Source organism: Coturnix japonica, chromosome 11 (genome assembly GCF_054131305.1).
Source record: "Coturnix japonica strain WE chromosome 11, WE-NBRP24, whole genome shotgun sequence".
Taxonomy (NCBI): Eukaryota; Metazoa; Chordata; class Aves; order Galliformes; family Phasianidae; genus Coturnix; species Coturnix japonica.
This window is the reverse complement of record NC_140673.1, coordinates 13,113,832-13,133,808: the sequence shown is the minus strand read 5'-3', so window position 1 is coordinate 13,133,808 and position 19,977 is coordinate 13,113,832. Positions and strand designations below refer to the sequence as shown.

Genomic DNA, 19,977 nt, shown 5'->3' with positions numbered 1-19,977 from the left:
TTTGAACATCAAGCTGTGTGCTTCTGGCTTGTGCATTACCAGCAGCAATTAACAAAAAAATGAGAAAAAAATCAGTTGAATTTAGCCCTAAGTTACACCTTTGCAATCATTGGGACCTAGAGCATTCATTTGGTTACTGCTGTGCTGTCCCACTCTTCTCAACAAAACTGTACCAAATGAAACTGGCAGGGAATTCAGTTGCTATGGAGAGAATCAGAGCAGAATCCATTAGTTTTATGTTACTAATGAGTGCAGAAAAAATTCATTTTGTCACTAAGCTAAGCAGATGTGGTTTTGAGTATACACAAGGAGCAGATCTGTTCTGTAGGATTTTTACAATGCTACTTTTATTACTATAGCTGTATTTTTAATGTTAAGTGTATCAAATATTTAATTGAGATTAGCGTTTCATTAGCCATCGTATTAGTAAACCTGTATTTGTAAATACAATTCACAGTTTAGGCACAGCTCACCCAGATTCATGCATACTCCACTGAAAAAGACCGCAAGCTCTGGAGATGCCGAACATCACAGTCCTATTCTAGTCTCCCTTTAGAAGGCCACAGCACAATGCAGGCACTGTCAGAGTCTCATAGTGCAGGTTCAAGGGATACCCATATGCTTGTCCACATATCACACATTTTGCTTCAGCACAAAACTCTTAGCATGTCCCACCACGTTTGGGAGAAAAGATCATTCAGAGCTGACAGCAACAGCAGGTAAGGAAAGCTGGGAAATCTTTAGATTAGTAGAAGTAGAGACCTGCTTGTTGCGAATGGGAGTCTGTCCTAAGGACAGGCCTGTGAAGCATAAAAGGAATAAATAGTCAGATAAATAGTGACAGAACATTGCGGTATCAGGTCTCAAGCACACTGGATTATCGAGAAATAAACCACAGAAATTATACAAGGAATAAAGACTAAGGAAAGAAGGTGGTAACCTGAGGCAAATACATATGTGGGACCAGTATAACAGAAAATAAAAGATCTGGGGTGTATATCCACCATATGAAGCACAGAAAAGCGAGAAAAGAAGAAGCAAATCTGCTGAGTGTCAAAGTATGCAGTTTTGATTAATATTGAAAAATAGAGAAAATAAAGGGAAAAGCCATGGGGAAAGCTATCCAAAAATTAAATTAAATTTTGGATAATCACAGAGGGTTTTTAAGTCTATTAAAAAAAGACATTTTGGCAGCACGAATAATTTAAACAAATGTTGGAATTTACATATCACCAACCCAACAGTAGATCAGACAGATGAGGGAGTTCTGGGCAAGCATCAGGAAATTTGCAGTTCCCCTCCAAAAATGCAGACAGCCAAACCAAGGGTAGTGTCTGTCCCAAGGGCACCTGGCTCTTAGGTGCTCCCAGCTTTCAGTCATACCTCTGCTTCACAGGGCTGGCGTTGGGCTGGGATTAGTTATAAGAGATGACCATTCCCACTCCCCTGATATGCTAGTTTGAATTAACAGAATGTATTCTCCTCACTGTCCAGAGGGTCAGCCAAGACAGAACTGCTTGAAGACAGTTTGGGATTTGTAATTCTAAATGTGAATACTTCTAGGACAGCTACAGATAAATCACTCAACTCTGAGCTCATCTGCCTCTCTGCAGAGAATCCATGATCAGGGAAGGGTATCAGATAAGTCACCTTTTTTTTCAGTAAGCTTCACTCAGCTTCTGTAATGAATATTCTCAATCTTCCTGGCAGATTTTTTTCCACAATGTGTTATGGATGGGTCATTTAATAATAAACGTTATCAACGCATCCTTTTGTAGAGTGACAAGCTCCCTAACATCAAGCAAAATCCAGGTATTCTGCTATTCCTTAGTGGACATCTCTCATTGCTGTTTCTCTCATGATGATTAAAGCAAACCCTTCTAAAGAGATGCTGAGGCTGAAAGATTGTCACAAATCAGCTGCCTTCTTCTAATTGCCAAAGTCCTTTTCAGTCTCGTTTAATTTAAATGAAGGTGCAAGAAAGAGGCTAACCTGATTTCTTTGGCTGAGAAGCTCCTCACAGCCACCACACACAAAAGTATTCAGTGCCTTTATGAACAAGTTTTTGTTTTGGGGAATTCATTTTCCTCTTCCCTGCAGTAAGGCCTCTATTCTTCTTTTTAACCTGTCTCTGAGTGCTGGGCTCTTTTTTGCTTTTGTAGTTGGAATTGGGCATGATAAATTATTGACCTCAACTTATTATTTATGATTTTATTTTTTTTTTTATTATTATTTTTTTTCAAGTCTTTATGTCTGTTTTTCCCTCTTGCTAAAATTTTTCCATCATTCAGTTTATTTGCTTTTGGACAGTATCGGTTGGATTTTTTGTTTTTTTCTGCTGTTTTCAGAAGCACGCTATCTCATTGAAAATGCAGTTATTGGCTGTTGTTTCTTCTTTCTCTTTTCTCCTACATCAATACTTTCCCGCAAAGAGAATAGAACCATAAAACCTCTGAGGTCAAGTAGCCTTTGAAAATGTTCATCATAGTGCAGGGGGGAAAAAAAAAGTTCATTGCTGTTCTTCAAGACTTTTCACATACATAAAGAAGGGAGCCTCTGCACAAAAGGAGGAGAGAGATTTTCAGTAGCAGGTCTCACAACCAAAAAGATCCATCCAAAAGTGAAGGAGGTCTATAGCAATGGCAAGTAATTGAAATTAAACAAGATGACACAAAAATTCCCCTTGGCTTTTTTTTTTTTTTTTTTTTTTTTTTTTTTCAGTCCTAGCAGCTAGCTTGGAAGGCAGCACATGGCAGTAAATGTCTATGTCACAAAATCTCCTTGGGAATTATATATTTTGAGCCACTGTCCATGTTGTATGTTATGTTTTGGCCTTATTTTTTGCAGGAATTCACACAGAATGGATCATACAGTGAAAGTTAGTTATCATCTGTGAATATCTGATATTCTGCCATGTCTGATAAAGACTGCTAATGAGCTCAGCAGATATTTCCATATGGCTTCATAAGAGAGCCTACAGGAGATTGCTGATAGAAGTTTTCCTTTTGTATTTAATTATTTTTGCCTGATTTTTATTATTATTTTTTTCCTGTTTAAACATGATGTTTAAGTAGGTCTTAAAGAGAGCCCCTAGAATGATTAGCTGATGACATTTAATTTTATTGGCTACTTAAAGGAAGGGAAAAGTTCCAATGTATGGACTATGCAGTAGATGGGGGCACAGGTTTTATTTTCATCTTGACATTTACCCATTGCAGAGGGTGGATCAGTTCCTTAGACAAACATCTTCTAGCATTAAAAGTTCAGTTTGAAAACCTAGGAATCAGCTCTCACGTGTATTGAAAACCAACTTTTTCCACTGATTCTACATGAGAGATGGAATTGTTTAATACATCACAAATAATCAAGAGATATCATGCAAAGTGGAACTTACACTGTTGTGTTTAAACTAAGAGAAATTAAGAGAAATGATTCAACTTCATTCCTCAAGGAATTCACAGTGTTCTACAATTACTTTTCCACTGCCTGAATATCTTGATTTTGAAAGATGAAGTTAGGAAAATACCTATACACATGCATCACAAATCATTTCCCATCGATTTTGGTTAAAAGCTAGAAAGTCTGCATAAATAGTTGTCTTTGATGCCCTCTAACAAGCTTAAAAGCAGTAATAACTAACTCAAACTGCAAGAAATGACTATGCATGTCAACTGCCTGATGGCTGATCACATCTTACATATAAACATACTTTTCTTTTTCTTTTTCTTTTTACCTTGATTGCTGGAATGGGTTTCTTTGGAATGAAGTGCTTCTTTTCAGGAAGCACAGCAGCTGTGCCTTCTTCCTTCAGTTTCATCTTGTTCTCAGCTATGATTTTTTTGCGCTGTTCCAGGTAAGGCCCAAAACTGGGTAGTTTCTGAAAAGAATAAATAAATAATCATGAATGTTATTAATATACTTAATAATAGGGCATAATAAAATGAGCGTTGAATGCGACTTGCTTCTTACTCAGGAGATTGAAATAAAAATCAGTGGGACTTTATCAGAGTGAGAAGTGAATAAAAATCAACCATGAACTTCAGGATCTGACTTGAAAATCTATATTGAATATTAAAATATTAATATGGTGCAGCAGAAAAATAGTTGAATTGCATGTCAGCATCCAACAGACTTCTATTTCCCTACTGCATATTTGCTTATATATAAAAATATACCATATTAAATAATTCAAACGTGGAACTTCATTTCTATAGAATGTGAAAAGGTATCACAAAACTATCGGTTTACTTAGAAGGGCTCTAGCTGTGTTTGAGTAGTCACTTGTGTAGCTATTTAGACACACCTGTGTATTTTAAAAGCATACAAACCTGCACTTCAGGTTCTGAAAGCAGAAGGTTGTCTTGCCCTGTCAAAGTAAGGCTCACAAACAGTCTAACCAAAGTAAGGCTCAACAAATGAACAGAAACACATTCTAATCATCTCATCATTTATCTCCATGAAACACTTGTAGTCTTCTCTGTGACGTTTAATCCTTGAGTCCAATTAAGCAAATCCTAGAGGAAAATTTCACTAAATTGCAAAACTCACATGTCACCCAGGAACATGGAAGTGCTCATTCAGATTTCATAAACCTGCCAAACTCCCACATGCCTGAAAGAAGTCCCTTTGTTGGCACAGCACAAATACAGTGAAATCTAGCAGGCAACAATCACAGATTTGATTCAGGTGAATAAATAATGGCAGAAAACATGGATTCTTGCTGCATTTTGTTGCATTTTTGATGCCGCAGATTGTGCCCTTCCTGCCCTGAAACTAGTTCCTCAGACTGCAGTAAATATTTTGTCCATCTGGCTGAAGCCTGTTCAGAAGCTACTGCAGTACTGCAGAAACTAGCAGGTAGGAACAGGGGAAACACAGCCTCAGTAGTTGCTAGCATTAATTCACACTAATAATACAACCTCAAAGAGCATATCAAACAAGTTAGAGCACTGCTGTTGGTTATCAATTTTTAAAGAGGGAATTTCAATGTGAATTTAAAAAACAGAATTATTTAAAAATTTAGAAATTATTATTTTTTTAAATGAAGTAAATCCAGAAGAAGATACACTGCTCCATGAAGGACAAATTCCTCAATGAGCTGTCAGTCAGGATACCCAACCATGGGACCTCAGGCCTCTTGTTATGACAAATAAGAGCTTTCCTAGCTGCTAGGTTTCTGGCATGCAGACCAAAGGGGAGGCCCTTGAAATGTTTCCCTGCTTCCCAGACTTGGTCTGTGGCTGCAACAGATTTTCATCTTCAGGCCAGAACTTGCAGTCTCCTGGTGCTCTCCAAAGGACAGCTGCAGGCTGCAGGCTGGGGATGCCGTATGCTGGGACAATCTCTCAACCTAGGTAAATGTAAGACCAAAACTGAGGTGATGCTGCAGATCCCAGACACCATCTGTCCCAAATCTAGCTACAATCATCTGAATTTACCCAATGATATAAGGCTCCTTTTCTCACCTGTTCAATGTGAGCTTTGTTCCTATATGTCATGTTCAAGGGTTTCCTTAAAGATATCAATAAATCCTGCCTTTCTGTGCAGCTGCCATACATTTGTGATTCATGTTATTGGAAATAAAAAGCTCTAGCATAGCTTAAATTAAGCTTTTAAATACTACTGCAAACAGCAGTAACATTGTGGCCTTATACACCAAAGGAAAATAAGGAAAAGGAGTAGAAGTAATTTTTTTTTTTTCTTTTCTAATTTCAGTCTAAACAACAAGCTTTAAAACATACACACAAAGATTGGATTCTTTATAAAATCTTTCAAAAAAAGCTCAAGACTTTTAACAGAAATCTAAAAAAATACAAACTTTGATAGAAAAAAATCATGTATCCCTGCTAGGCTACATCAATTAGAAACATATTTTGGCTACATGCTATTTTCTCTCCATAATGTATGTGCTGATGCCAACAACTTTGGGCTAGAGAAGGAAGCACACCTGATGACAAAGCATATTTGGACTCTTCCTTGCCTAGCCCGGAACTGAACTGCAGAACAGGTAACAAAGCTAATTATGCTGAGGTTTTAACTGAAGTAGTAAATTAAAAAAAGACAGTTGTTCATTGCATGACTGATTGAAAATCAACTTCAGGAAGTATATCCAAATCTCTGTAGAATAAAGTCTCTATTTTTCTATTCTCTTAATGTATACACAGTCCCTTGCTTTCTATGGACACAAATGTTGAGCATGTTGAAATAAAATAGGTAATTTGAGGATAAGTAGAGAAAAACAGTCCACTCTGTTATATCAACAAAGAGTGGTAGACAAAGGCAATTAATTCTTTTCCTAAGAAGCAGATTTTTACATTTGACCACTAGCTGGAATGCACAAGGGTTGCTCTGAAAGTAATGCCTTCTATTTGATTATGTTGGCCCACGATGTATGAGGTGGACGTTGGCAGTATGGCTGTAGAGGTTGAAGATTCCCACCAATATTCCATTTCATTTTGTTGCCATTTGACAGATAGCAGCAGAGTTGCAGCCTGACAGAATGGCACCTGACATGGAATGCATATGAAATAAAGGTGTGTCACTGAATTCCTACCTGTCCACTGACATTCATTGACACTTGCAGAATATTTATGGAAATCAGAGAGAGGATGTGAGCACGGTGAGGCTGTGGGTGGTGTATTTCAGCAGCAGTCAAGCAATGTGCAAGACAAGCCATGTTCTGGATCACCTTGCAAAGCTGTCACATCACAAGATGAAGAGTGTCTCAATCAGCTCAACTGCATGAATCAGTGGATTATGATCAGGGAATTGTGTACTGAGATGAATATTGGTTTCAGTGCCTTGGAAATGATGGCGGCAGAATTGGAATATCACACAGGTGTGATCCTTCTGGATTTCCTAGAATATAGACAAATCATCATCTCTGACTGCTATGTCAAAATGCTGACTATGCTGAAGGCTCAAACTTCCAGAGTCAGGCCAGAAAAGAAGGCAACCTTTCTCTTGCAACATTATAATGTCAGGGCTGAATCAGTTTGAAGACCATGGAGCATGTTGCCAGTCTTGGCTGCACTGTTCACTACACCTATCATATAATTTGGGCTCCTTCTTTTCAAAGCAATGAAAGATGGTCTGTATGGGTAACATTTACTTAGCAATTATTCTGTCATAGAAACTATGAAACAGTGGGTCACCTCTGCTGGTGTAGACTCTTATAAGCATTACAAGCAGGCTTTTGTTCGTTGGTGATGAAAATGTACAGTTAAGGGTGGCGACTATGTTGAAAAATAGCATTCAGTTGCTGAGAATTTGTTCTATCAAATATTATCATCTTTTTGCTCTTTGTAGCTGCAGTAGTTTCCATGGAAATATGGAGGAGTCATTACTTTTGGAGTAATCTACATACCACAGACATTTTGAAAAGCCTCCAATCCCATCATACCATAACCATATTACTTCAGATGTTTTGTAATAACATGCATGTTGAATAAAACTATATAAAAACTGTGTCTTTTCAAACTAAGTGAAGTGATGATTTATTTAGAATACCAACATCCAACCTGAGTTTTTGCTTTGCATTGCTGTATTTCCATAAAAAAATTGATAAAATGGAATGTAAAATAATTAATGCAACACCTAGATCCTAGTCCTATCTTGGGCATGCACAATGAACTTCTACTGTCTTAACAGAAGACGACTGTGCACCCATACAAATGATCTGGTTACTTTGTGCTTGGAGTCTAGAGGTGAACAAGCAGCCAAGCCAGATTTCATCAAACAACACTGAAAAGCAGTAATATTTTCTATAACAATAAATAATACATGAAAATGTAGCCTCAGGAGCTTCGAAAGGACTTATTGAAGGTTCACCTTATGAGTAATGCACAGATAAAGAGAAGGCTGATGAGACTTCTTGTTCAGACCTGTAGTTTCAAGTATTTTTGAGACAAAGACCATATGAAATGGCAAGCAGTATTTTAACAAAGTAAGTTACCAGATATAGCAGAAGTGAAGATGTTGAAACAACTAAGAGATGGAAATTTAAGAGATTTTAAAATAAAATCATTTCTAATCATTGTGGGGCATATCTTCCAAAGCACATGGAAGATTTAATGGCACAACTCCCAGTGAAAGCACAAGCAAAGTAACTTGGTAATTTTAAATCCCTGCTTGTTTTTTAAATTCTTTCTGCTCTATGTCTTGAAATTTATTTATTTTTCCATATATCTCCACATCACTAAATTCTTTGTACACTGGTATCTTTGTCACATCAACATCTGCATAGAAAATAAACCAATATGAGTATGTGGATCACAGCAAGAGTTTAGACGACTGCAACAAGCAGAGTAATTAGATAATTCTTGTCTGCTTATATATCTGTATCAATGATGTCTATAGCTGCATTATTCGTATACATCTGTCTCTATATAGCCATAATTTAATGTGTTTCTATTGGAGAAGATAGCATCAATAATGGAGCCAAAATAAATATATTAAGTGGTTTTGTTTCATTGTTTGTAACTGCATTATCACAAATCTGGAAGCTTGAAATATTACGCTGAAATACTTTACAGAAAGAAAGAAAAAATCCAACCCTCCCTGCTAAAGACTTCCAAAAGCTGCCTTTTAACTAATGAACTGTATAAATCTTCAGCAACATTGTGATTTTTGTTTCAGTAGTTTCTCCAGAGATTCATCATTGATGAATTTGTTCTCACCAGAAAAGCTAAATCCTACTCATTTAGAGATAACAGTATCTTCCACTAAAACTGTCTCTATCCAGATATAAAAGAGCATTACTCTGCCAATAGAGAACTGACAACATAATGAATCAACAATGAAACCTTAAGCCAGGAGAGCTTTAAGGTGAATAAGTCTGTTTTGATTATAATTTATTCATGGATCAATCTAAAGGTAATTGAGCGTATTATGAACTAAAAAAAGTGCTTGTTTCCTAATGGTAAAAACTGGAGAGCATCTTTCACTTCAGATAGCTGTAATTTTTATGAGTGCACCCGCAAGTAGTGTAACTGAACTGGAGGTGGAACAGGCTAGTGAACAGTGCAGTATGCTTCAGATGACCAAGTCTTTATACCTAACTTTAAAACTGATATTCTCCTTATTCTGGACAAGTCCAGCTATGTCCCCATGCTGTAGTCATTATTTCTTTACCAAGGAGATGTCTCCTGCTAAGGAGCTGGATGTTAGAGAACTGCTGTTAGAGAACACAGATTTCAGCTAGCACAGAGATTCACCATCCTAAACCAATAGTGATCAATAGTCTCCTACAGTACTCCATCAGTTCCTGCTCTTATATGCTAATGAGATGAAGCACAGAAAAGGACACTCTAGTTTGAAGAACTACTAATTGTAGCAGAAATCCAAAGTCATGGCCAGAAGCAGTGTTGGGCACCTGGTGGAAGGCAGGGCCAACGCAGGGGAGCTCAGCTACATGCAATATACCTGAGTGACTGGAAGGGTTGGACCCAAGATCTGTCCTTTCACAGACCATATTTAAGAGTTGGCAGTGGAGGCAAGGGCACCTTGCAGGATATCCCTCTGTACCTGAGCCCTTCTGCATATAAGCAGCTTTTTTCCTTCATTTTTGTATCCACAGCTGCTGAATTTGGGCTCATTCACATTTGCTATATCTGAAGACTTTGCCACCCTCCTATTATCATGGTATTTTCCATCCCATTATAGCATTAAACTTGTGCTGAATGTATGAAGTATCCCTAAGGTATGAAGAGGTGTATGCATTCATTCTCTAAATTCCGCTTGTGCATAGCTGATTTGTAAAAAATTATAAGTGATGCTGTGATGTCTCTCATAAATCTGCAAGTAGAATGGAAGCCAAATTGTCTTATTTAACATTCTTTATATATTTCAAGTATAGTTGTTTCTGCTTGCATATGGGAAAACTAGATGAGAACAAGAAATGAAGACTGAATACTGTCTGACAAACTAAATTGCTAAAAGAAAGTTCAAACTGATGTACTGAGGTACTCTATGCTCTTTGCAATAGTGGTGCAACAAACAAAGGCCCACATACTCTATAGTTATACAAATAGATGAATAATGAAGCTGGGGTTGACAGGTATGCATCTCCCTGGCCTTGAAAAACTGGGGAAATAAGCAGCTGAGTGGGTAAAAGCTGATGGAGAACTCCTGGGAGGTTTCTCAGTCAAGTGACTGCCTCAGACACCGTGAGTATTATGAAAACTGCAGTCAAGAAAGAATGGCTTAGAAGGGTGTAATAGGTGAAGCAGGACCCCTGAAACAGGGAGCATGGTGCAGAAAGGCAATCAGATAAGGGAAACATTAACATTTAAGCAAGGTAGACATCTGCCCTGCCCAGAAGCTATGAGAATTTAAATCAGGTTTGTATGGGTCATTTTATAAGCCCTCAGTACAAAGGTTTTAGTAAGGTGTGACCTCCATTTGTTCATATGGAAAACTTTCTATATTTGATGTATATAGTTTTTCAGAGAAAGCAGTTTCACTTTTAATGACTATTCAAGTTGCTTCTGAATCTTTCAGATTTGTTTCTTTCCAAAGTCAAATATGCTTAAAATGTCTGCATAAATCTAAAATCCTTATTACGTCCTGCCACGTACATGTGGCCCTGACTGTACCTTACCCTGCATACCAATTCCCCTTCCAGTGATCTACTTCCAGCCTCTTGCAACTTTACAAATACCTTTGTTGAAGTGTCCTGATGTGATATCTGCCTTCTTGCTCTCTGAGAATACAGCAAAACATAGCTCTAAGATTTCCAGAGAGTTAGGAAACACAAAGTCCCAGTACCAAACAACAGCAATAATAACAACAGCAAAATCTTGTCACAATGTCAAGTACCTTGAGCTTCTTCTGGAAAGATAAACAATAAAGCTAAAAGCTGAATTCTGTTCCAGCAAATGTGGTAAATAACATGCACATTCTTATTCACGGATATATGGGGAAAACATTTTGCACAAGCTTTTCCCACTAATCACATAAACTGTTCAACTTATGAAACATTAGAGGAGAAAATGAAGCTTTTGATTCTTTTTCCTTTAGATGTTCTTACTTTTTTAGACAAAACTAATATCTCTTAAATGCTATTCTGTGTTGGCCAGACAGTTCTAATGGATGGGGCTTTCCCATACACTGCACAGAAAGAGCCTAGGCCATGCAGGGGTCATGCACATGCATGCAGACTTCACATCAAGCCCACATACACACACACTGGCAAGCTCCACTGGGAATCCCACAAGGGGCCTCCCCATGACACACAGGCAGGCAACATGTTGTAGAGAGGACAGGACACATCTCTCTGTCAGTATAGAGTATCTTGGGCCCGCAGAAAATTTGGCCCTTGTATCAAAGTGCTCTCACTGCTCTGTGCTCAGAGCTGAGTCATTATTGGCATCACTGCCTTTACTTTAATGATGCAAAACATCTTGCAAAATAAAAGGCAGAACAGAATATTTCTGGGGTGGGAAACTTTGCCTTTCAGTTATATTGATTCTTTTCTTTGGAACTTTTATTTGCTTTGTAAACAGTGCTGTCTCAGTAATCTGTCATTACTGCACATAGCCTGTGTGTGTACCACCACATTTGGTTACTCAACTACTCTGATCACTCCTTAAGCCATAATTATTTAAAGCGAGTGAACTAATGTCCAGCCCTGCAGTAATTCTGAAGCTAAGCACAATGTTAATGTGCGTTCTAGGAAAACATACTGCTGTCACCTCACCTTGAGATATATGGTACCATGCTTGAGAGTGCTGATAAAACTATTATTGAAAATAACAATTATTTCTCCTTTCATCATATCTTTACCACTGCCAAGGTTTTCTCTACTAGCTCACAATCACCAAAGAATTATTCTTCATGTTCTACCTCAAACACCTGGTTTTTAGAAGCTTATATTGAGTGAAGGAAAAGATTTTAGGATTATGGGCTTACTATAGTGCAGCAAAAGCTTATAGTCTATGAATGCATTGAAGTCTTTCTGTCATGAAATATTCATCAATAAAACAAAAAGGAGTTAATATTTGAAGCAAGCTTAGACATTTACAATCAGAAGCCAGGATGACATAGATGATAAGGAAAATGGTACCTTCTGGGTTGAAGAAAAGATACTGATACACATTACTGTGCTACTTCACGAACATCTGGCAGTCTGTCACTTAACAGACAACAACATCTTCTCTAAACAGAAGAGCCTTGAATTCATCAGGGATTCCTGTAGTACAGTATGTGCTTAACTTAAGTACCTGCTTTCTGTGATTTCCATACATTACCATATTCATGACACTGTGGAGTGAAAGCATTCTTCTCACTCTCTAACCAGTACATGCAAAAGAAATTAAAACATTGGCAGGCACTTTGTCTCCAGTTTGTTGGACATGTGAAGAAAGGACTTTCCACCCATTTATGCAGATGAAATTCTGTCAGCTAAGCAGCAGCGTAACAAAGATGTCAGCACAATGGCTATTAGCAAATATCTGACAGGTGAGAAAATGCAACTATTCAAATGCGTTTAGGAAATGTGGATCTGTATCAGTTGCCTTAGCACTGGAGAAACTTGGTGCAAATAAGATGTTGTATTTCTACAGGTAGAGAAATAAAAATACATCAACCCAGCATTCGCATTTTCATGTGTATGTATATACCACAGTGTTTATATCTGTATTTTCAGCTTATGCTATACCAATATTGTAAATTACCTGATCACCTGAAAAAATGCCACTGCTAGGCATTTTTATCTGCTGGTAATTGAGCTTTTCAGAAAAAAACACAAAATCACCTGTTCCTTTGGGTTTAACCATCCTCTCCAGGTAGTACATTTACTGAGGAGATTGAACTCCAGCAGTACCTAATGGCTGTCCTTTTTCTGAGTCCTTTCAAAGAAGCTTTAGAAGTCTAGCCAGACTATTAGAAGGAAAAAAAGAAGTATTTCCTTGCAGCTATGAGAAGGCATGAGAATATCCTTGCTTATACAGCTGTGTTAGTAGCTACCGACTGGCCTGTCCATCACAGATGCCGCAGACCCAGCAAGGTGAGTGGAGCTGTATTTAGCAGACTTGGCTAATTCTGGTTGTGTTGGGTACCAGAATCAGCCTAGCACTGCTTCTAGAACTGTGAAACTGCATCCAAGGTGCCTGTACAACTCATGTGAAACTTAAAATTTTCCTTTAATAACCTGATGCTACCACACAGCCTGAGAGCGAATACACTCTGCAGAGTGGAAATCTATGTTCGCACCAGGAATGTTTGTAGAAAAACATACCTATTAACGAGTCATGCCTATGAAATATGTGCTGCCGGGGAATGGGAGACCAGGCAGAGGGGGTGACCAGTACTACTTCTTCCAGCCTTTGGAAGAACCCCAGATTTTGAAAGCCACACTGTGAAGCTCTGAGTCTATCAGTAAAATAACCACTGCTGTCACCAGGCATAAAGGAATGGGCATTTTCACCACTGTTGACTGTATTTTAATTACAAGTTTACTCGTTAAGTACTTTCTGCTAGCACAGCTAAACTTGCAAAAGAGGTAGGTTCCATTGCTGGAACTACCACAGATTTGTTTCTTTCCTTATTTTAAATGGAAACTCCAGATTTATTATCAACTTGCCTACTATAAACAAAGCATCATTTCAATATATCTACCACTTTTATCTAGTAGATTACACATCATAAAGCTACTCATATATTATTGTATTAACAAATTAATTAAATGCAAACCATTACTAATAATTTCTTCTACCACTTCAGCTTCATTGTAATCCATCTCTTGTCAGCACTTATCCTCCTTCTGCACAGATTACAATGCCTTCTCTCATTCATCTCTCACACAGTAATCCTTCCATCTCTACTTCACAAAATCCTAATTTAAATGTAAAGTATTCAGTTCAGATAAATGAGCTCTAGTGACTTCTTGAAGTTAAGACCAAGAAGACCGCTACTGTCTTTTAAAGCCTTCACTCAACAATACAGTGGTTTTTATCATCACCTCTATAACCTAATCTCAGTAAATTTCATCCTAAGAGTCATAATACAAATAGTTTTGGCACTAATATTAAGTGCTTCCACACCTCGATTGTCCACTTGAATCAGCTAGAGATAACGTTGAATGAGGAGTTTGGGTGTTCTGGCTTGAATGAGACTATCCAACAGCTTCTGTGTGATATTAAAAACTGAGAACAACAACACATACACACACAAAGCAGAATATATCCAGATTCCAAAACTGGAATGGTCCACCAAAAGGATCTGAGGATAAACTATTTTGACCATATGATGTTATTTAAACTCGAAAGAAGATCTGCTAATAATTGGTGAACTATTTAGAAGTAATATTATATCTAACTTGCTGCCAGAATAAAATACCAATAATGTGTTATAAAAGTGATATCTTTATTAAACAGTGAGGTTTTACATATCACCATCAATCAAGCAGTGAGAAGATGCCAGTAAGTACCAAATAGATGCTCTACAAAAACCTAAGTTACGCAAACAGAAAAGTACTCATAGAATCAAACGTCCAAGTCTCCTGCAGTGCTTCTCTTGCATGTTTATCTGCCTTTATGACAGCTAAAGTGTGATATCAAAAGTATAATTATATTCAGAAAATGACATTACAATAGCCATATATTCTGAAATGCTAACTTGATTAGATTTTCACTCGAGACAATTTGAGGGAGAATTTGAGTTTTAAAAATCGAATGTGCAAATCATTAGACATACATACATATAACAGGCATATATCACTGTATTTTTAAAAACCAACTTGTTTTAAATTACTGTAATAGCCTTAAAATGAGTTCTGAGCATCTTGTTACTACAAGACTTGCTCATTTGTATGCACAGTTAGGCTTGCAAGTATATGCATTTGGTTTTCAATCTGCTAATAAATATAACCACAGACACATATTACTTCAACATGCCATCCACTTTTTCACTGGTCACGTGTTCCTTATGTACATACAACTGATATATAGAACTCTTTCCTTTACATATAATCTTGCTCTGTGTATTCATTGGGCTTTTCTTTTCTTTTTTTCCTTTTTTATTTTTTTCGGCAGCTCAAGAGAATCAGTAATACACAACAAATGATGTAACTAACTTATACTCACAAGGAAACTCCTATCCTCATCCTAAAATCTTTTGCATATGTCTGAATCCAAAGCACTCAGGGAGTTATCTGAGGTTAATCCCTGGAGGAAGAAGGACCAAGTCCCACTGGCTGACCATAGCCCGCTCCTCTCGGACATGCATACACAGTTCCACCTGACATCATGTAAACCCCACAGAGCTTCTGTACTCAGAAAGAGTATTTTAACATCACATTCTCTTTTAAATTCTAAAAATAATATTCTCTATACTCCTGATGTAATCTACCTTCCAAAAGTTATGCCAGATGTTTACAGTATCCAATCTACAACTCAAAACTATAATGGACAGCTATTTCTACAAGACAGAAAGGGAAACAAAATTTTCCTAGTGCAACTTCTGTACGTTAATGCTGCCTACAACAAGACTCTGCTATAAAGGTCACAGATGACATAATTTATATTATTATAGATAATCTGTGTCTTCTGTGTGCCTGCATTTCTCCCTCTGTATTTTATAGAGGTGTTGTGTATTCTGATGGATAAAGCTCCTAGGAGAGCTTTAGTCTCAGGCTTGCAAGGCAGGTGCGGTCACCACACAGGAGATTTGTTGCTTCTCCTCCAGCAGGATAGAAACATTTCCCATTTCCAGAGAACATGCAGTGAATGACCTTGCATGAGCAATAAGTTTACTCTCAAACATCTCTCTTTTTGTTAAGATCACTTTGATGAACCATACAGCACAGCAGGGCAAACTGCTTCCTATTACTGGGGGTGTGCCAGGAGTGGGGTGGGCAGGGAGATGCACAAGGTAGTAAACCTCATGGGTGGCCTTCCCATGCTCTTTGGCCATGGGAAGTGCCTGGAGCACCTGCCAATAGGGAAGGGGAGAAGGAGAAGGCTGTGAAGGAGTCATAAGGCTGGAAGGGGCCTCTGGAGATCAACTAGTTTAACCCCCCTGCTAAAGTAGGCTCCCTAGAGTAGGTGACAAGATGATGGCTGGTGGGGCTCTGCTGGACAGTAGCAGCACCCTGTCCCATACATATCCTGTGCTACCACAGCCACCTCAGGCACTGCCTGCTCCAGTGTGACCCAATGGAGTGGCTTGTGCTCCTCAGCCACCATTTCAGGCTATCTGCAGACTCAGACAAACTTGAGCTCAAATGTCAGAAGAGGCAGAGAGAGAGAAGGTACCTCACTCCAACCTTTACTCTTTCTACAGATGGATTATTTTTATTCAGCCTCTTATTTTGAAGTGGAGTTCTCTAAATTTTCTGCACACAAATATGTTGATGCAGGACTAAGAGAGCTCACTGTTGTGACATTCCTCAGCTACATTCAGCTGAGATGGCATCATTAAATAGGAATAAAACCACTCTCCATCCTTAACCTGGGAAACATCACAAACAGAACTTAGTACCTTTTACAAGGAAAAAAAACAGAACTCAACTTACTTGGCAACTTGGGTTAGAGGATTAGTCTGTCACCATCAATACTGCAACAAATGTGACTTGCTAGGAGCATAAAGTGTGGGTGGGCATTTTTTCTGCACAGCCTGCCTCTCACACAGCTGTTGGAGCAGTGTGGAGTTTCACAAGTCAGCTATAAAGATTTTCAATGGGTTGTTCATCAGTTTGTTCCATTCTGCTGCCAAGCCCTGGTAAAGAAACTGCCACCTTATCCATTTCCTTGGCCTCCTGCTCATCGTGTGCAGGCTTAAGGGGTGACACTAGAAATTATGTTCACCCACTCCTACTTTAGACAAATTAAAAGGTTTCTTCAGCGTGGGTGGCTTGTGCTCAAGTCCATGATTTATCTTCAGGGAAATGTTAGGTATCAGCAGAGTCCTTGTTTCTTGGTGGCTGTTCGCCTCTGGATTTCCTTTCTTATTTTGTTATTCCCTTCACCACTGCCAGCTGCAGTGCTTCTTGAGGCATTAGGTACTGAAGTATACACATGTACTGACATCGGTACAGCATCAGGTCACTGTGAGTACCATTGTTTTTTTACTGGAGATGTCTTGTTCTTTGCTGATTTCTTGAAAAGACTCGGCAATTTCAGTTTTCGACTCAGTTTTATCATTTAACTTGCTGCAAGGTGATGATGATATGGGGGCATTGATTGATACTCAGCTGAACATTAGCCAGCAGTGTGCCCAGGTGGCCAGGAAGGCCAATAGCATCCTGGCTTGCATCAGAAACTGCAATGCCAGCAGGAACAGGGAAGTTATTTTCCCCCTGTGCTCAGCACTGGGGAAGCTGCACCTTGAACACCTTGCCCAGTTTTGGGACCCTCGGTGCAAGAAAGACATCGAGGCCCTGGAGCATGTTCAAAGATGGGTAACAAAGCTGGTGAGGGGCCTGAAGCACAGGCATTATGAAGAGCAGTTGAAGAAGCTGGAATTATTCAGTCTGGAAAAGAGGAAACCTAATTGCTCTCTATAACTACCTGAAGGGAGGTTGTAGTGAGCTGGGGGTTAGCCTCTTCTCTTCTGCAGGGACTGTTGCAAGATGTCTATCAAGCCACAGAAGTCTGACTGATACAGATAAGGTCAGGTTCTGAGATTTGCTGTTTGAAAGTCAATTGCCCTACTTTTCCTCAGAATCTATTGAGAGTGTAATGAGTCTTTATGCCCTTCCCTTCCGTTAAGCCTATGTTTCTCCAAAAGTAATGCACAGCTTGATGCTCCCCAGTATACAGTCATGCTTGTCAATGGAGGATTCTGTCCTAGCACAGCTGTGGCAGATGCACAATGGCATTTGTGCTCAGTGATCTAGGTGCTGTAGCATATTGTAGACTTTTTACCTCTGGTGTTGCAGCATTCCAGGAGGCTGATGGGACTTCCCTTCGCAAATATGGCCAACATGAAAGATCAATAAGCATAAGCTAAATCTTTGCTTCATTCTAGCAGGGTTCTTCACAGCTCCTGCCTCAAACTGACAAATACCTGGCTTAAATAGTACTTATGCTGAATTTACTTGTTTTCTCTGTTTCTATTACTTTGAAGATCTGACATTCTTGTTCAGCAGTACTGTTTCTGTTCATGCCTCCCTCAAACAGCAGTGCCTCTAGCACCCTGCATCCTGCGATAAAATGGCCTCAGCATTTGCATGCTGCAAAGCTGCGCTGTGGGATATTTTGTACAACTCCGCTATATGTGAGAAGACTGCAGGGAATTACAGTGGTTATATTCATGGTGTGGTTTTGTTTAGTAATCACCTCAGGAGATTGTACGGATCTGAAAAGCTTGGAATAGTTCTGTGAGATGGTTTATGAATCCTACTAATCTTCAAACTGACTTATCCATTTTCAGGTGCGGGTCTATCCTGCATGGTTTTTACTTTTTAGGAGCTAGGTAATAGCCTTTGGGAGGTCAGCAATTATCCCAGTGCTCCAGGAGTCAAATGCAATTTCATCTCATTTTATTTCATTTTAGATTTATTGCCTTGGTCATTTCAAGCAGATAGATGAGATTGTAATCATGATCAGCTACAGCTTTTGCTGTTCTGTTTCTGCATCTATACAGCTATGGCAGCAATCTCAATAAGCCCCTTTTGCTCTTCTTGCTTATATTCATGGTATTTTTTACAGCAGGTTTGATCTCAGATTACTTTTTCTTCCACCCGCATTGCCCCCAAAGGATGCTTAAGAAGTTCTGAGGTAGATACTTTCTTTAATTCTTATATCTAATACATTTGCAAATATTTCAGTTTTGCATTAGAAACTGACACTACTTCTATTTTTGTGAGTGGTAGCCTGCAGGTCTATATAATACCTTGCTTGAATTGCTTACGAATATGCACATGCTCCTCTCTTTATAGCTGGCTTGCCTCCCATGTCACCTGCAGCTCTGGAAAACCTCAGCAATGAGACTTACATTCTCCTTACTTACTACCCCCTCCAAGCATGAAGGATGTTCTATTAAGCTAAACCTCTACTGGCTACATCAATTTCTAGCTCTTCTATGCCTGCAGGATGTTCTAGACCTTTAAAACACCATGCAGACACTGCTTCAGGAAACCTGCAGCTTACTACCCATTAAAGTTTTCTGGCTTTTTGATTGTGACTTTTATGAATTTCTTGCCCCAGTTTGGCCAAATAGTTCATTCATTTACTTGATTTAGTTAAAAGCACTGTATTAGTGTATTACTAGTTCCTGGTACTTTTTTAAATGTGTCCTCTTCTCTTTGGTTTTGTTCTTGTAATTTACACTGTCCTATGGTTGGTTGTTCTATTGCATAATGGTAATCTGTATTTGTTTTTCTGCAGTTGTAGACCCTCACAGAAGACCCACACAGTCTCTGTTATCTAACATTTACAGATGTTCAACTGGCCAACTGGCACTCTGTCTCTTCTGTTTTTGTGTTGCTGTTCTCAGTTTAAAGTTCACGCTTGTGCAAATAGCACCAAAATGTTGTTTTTTACTGTTCTGTGGTGCATCAAAGCCAGATATGTTCAGAAGTACATTTTCTGAATCTATTTTTTTTTCCCTATGATACATTTTTATTTGTTTATTTTGCTATTGTGAGTGAGCTTTGGTGGAACAATTTTCTTACCATCCCATAGAATTCTATATGCAAAACCACTACTAACAGAAGAACAGGCATCCCTTCTTCACTTTGTGCTAATGCATTTATGCTTGCACAACATCTTTCCTGTTCTAAGCAAACGTTTTCTTTTCTGTGGTTAACAGCTCCTGTCTCTGCTCCGCTGCTGGCTGGCCTCAGCTTGCTCACTAATTGCACACGTTAGCTCTGCATCACTGTGGTACTGCTGCATGAGCTCTCCAGGAGCCACCACATTAGTGGTTCAGTTTAAATCAGGTGTACACTTCTGAAGGGAATGTCCTGATTATCCCCACATACTGTGCTTTGGTTCTCACTGCAGAGCAGTCTCAGAGAGCACAAACTTGGGTTTT

General features: G+C 38.7%; 1 protein-coding gene across 1 annotated transcript in view; it reads right to left on the bottom strand.

The window, feature by feature from the left end:
• Positions 1-19,977, bottom strand: part of DPYD (dihydropyrimidine dehydrogenase) — a 308,967-nt gene that overhangs the window by 7,547 nt on the left and 281,443 nt on the right. The window contains exon 21 of the mRNA XM_015870373.3: positions 3,734-3,877. Within this exon, the coding sequence (XP_015725859.1) occupies positions 3,734-3,877 (144 nt within the window). The remainder of the gene's footprint in view (positions 1-3,733; positions 3,878-19,977) is intronic.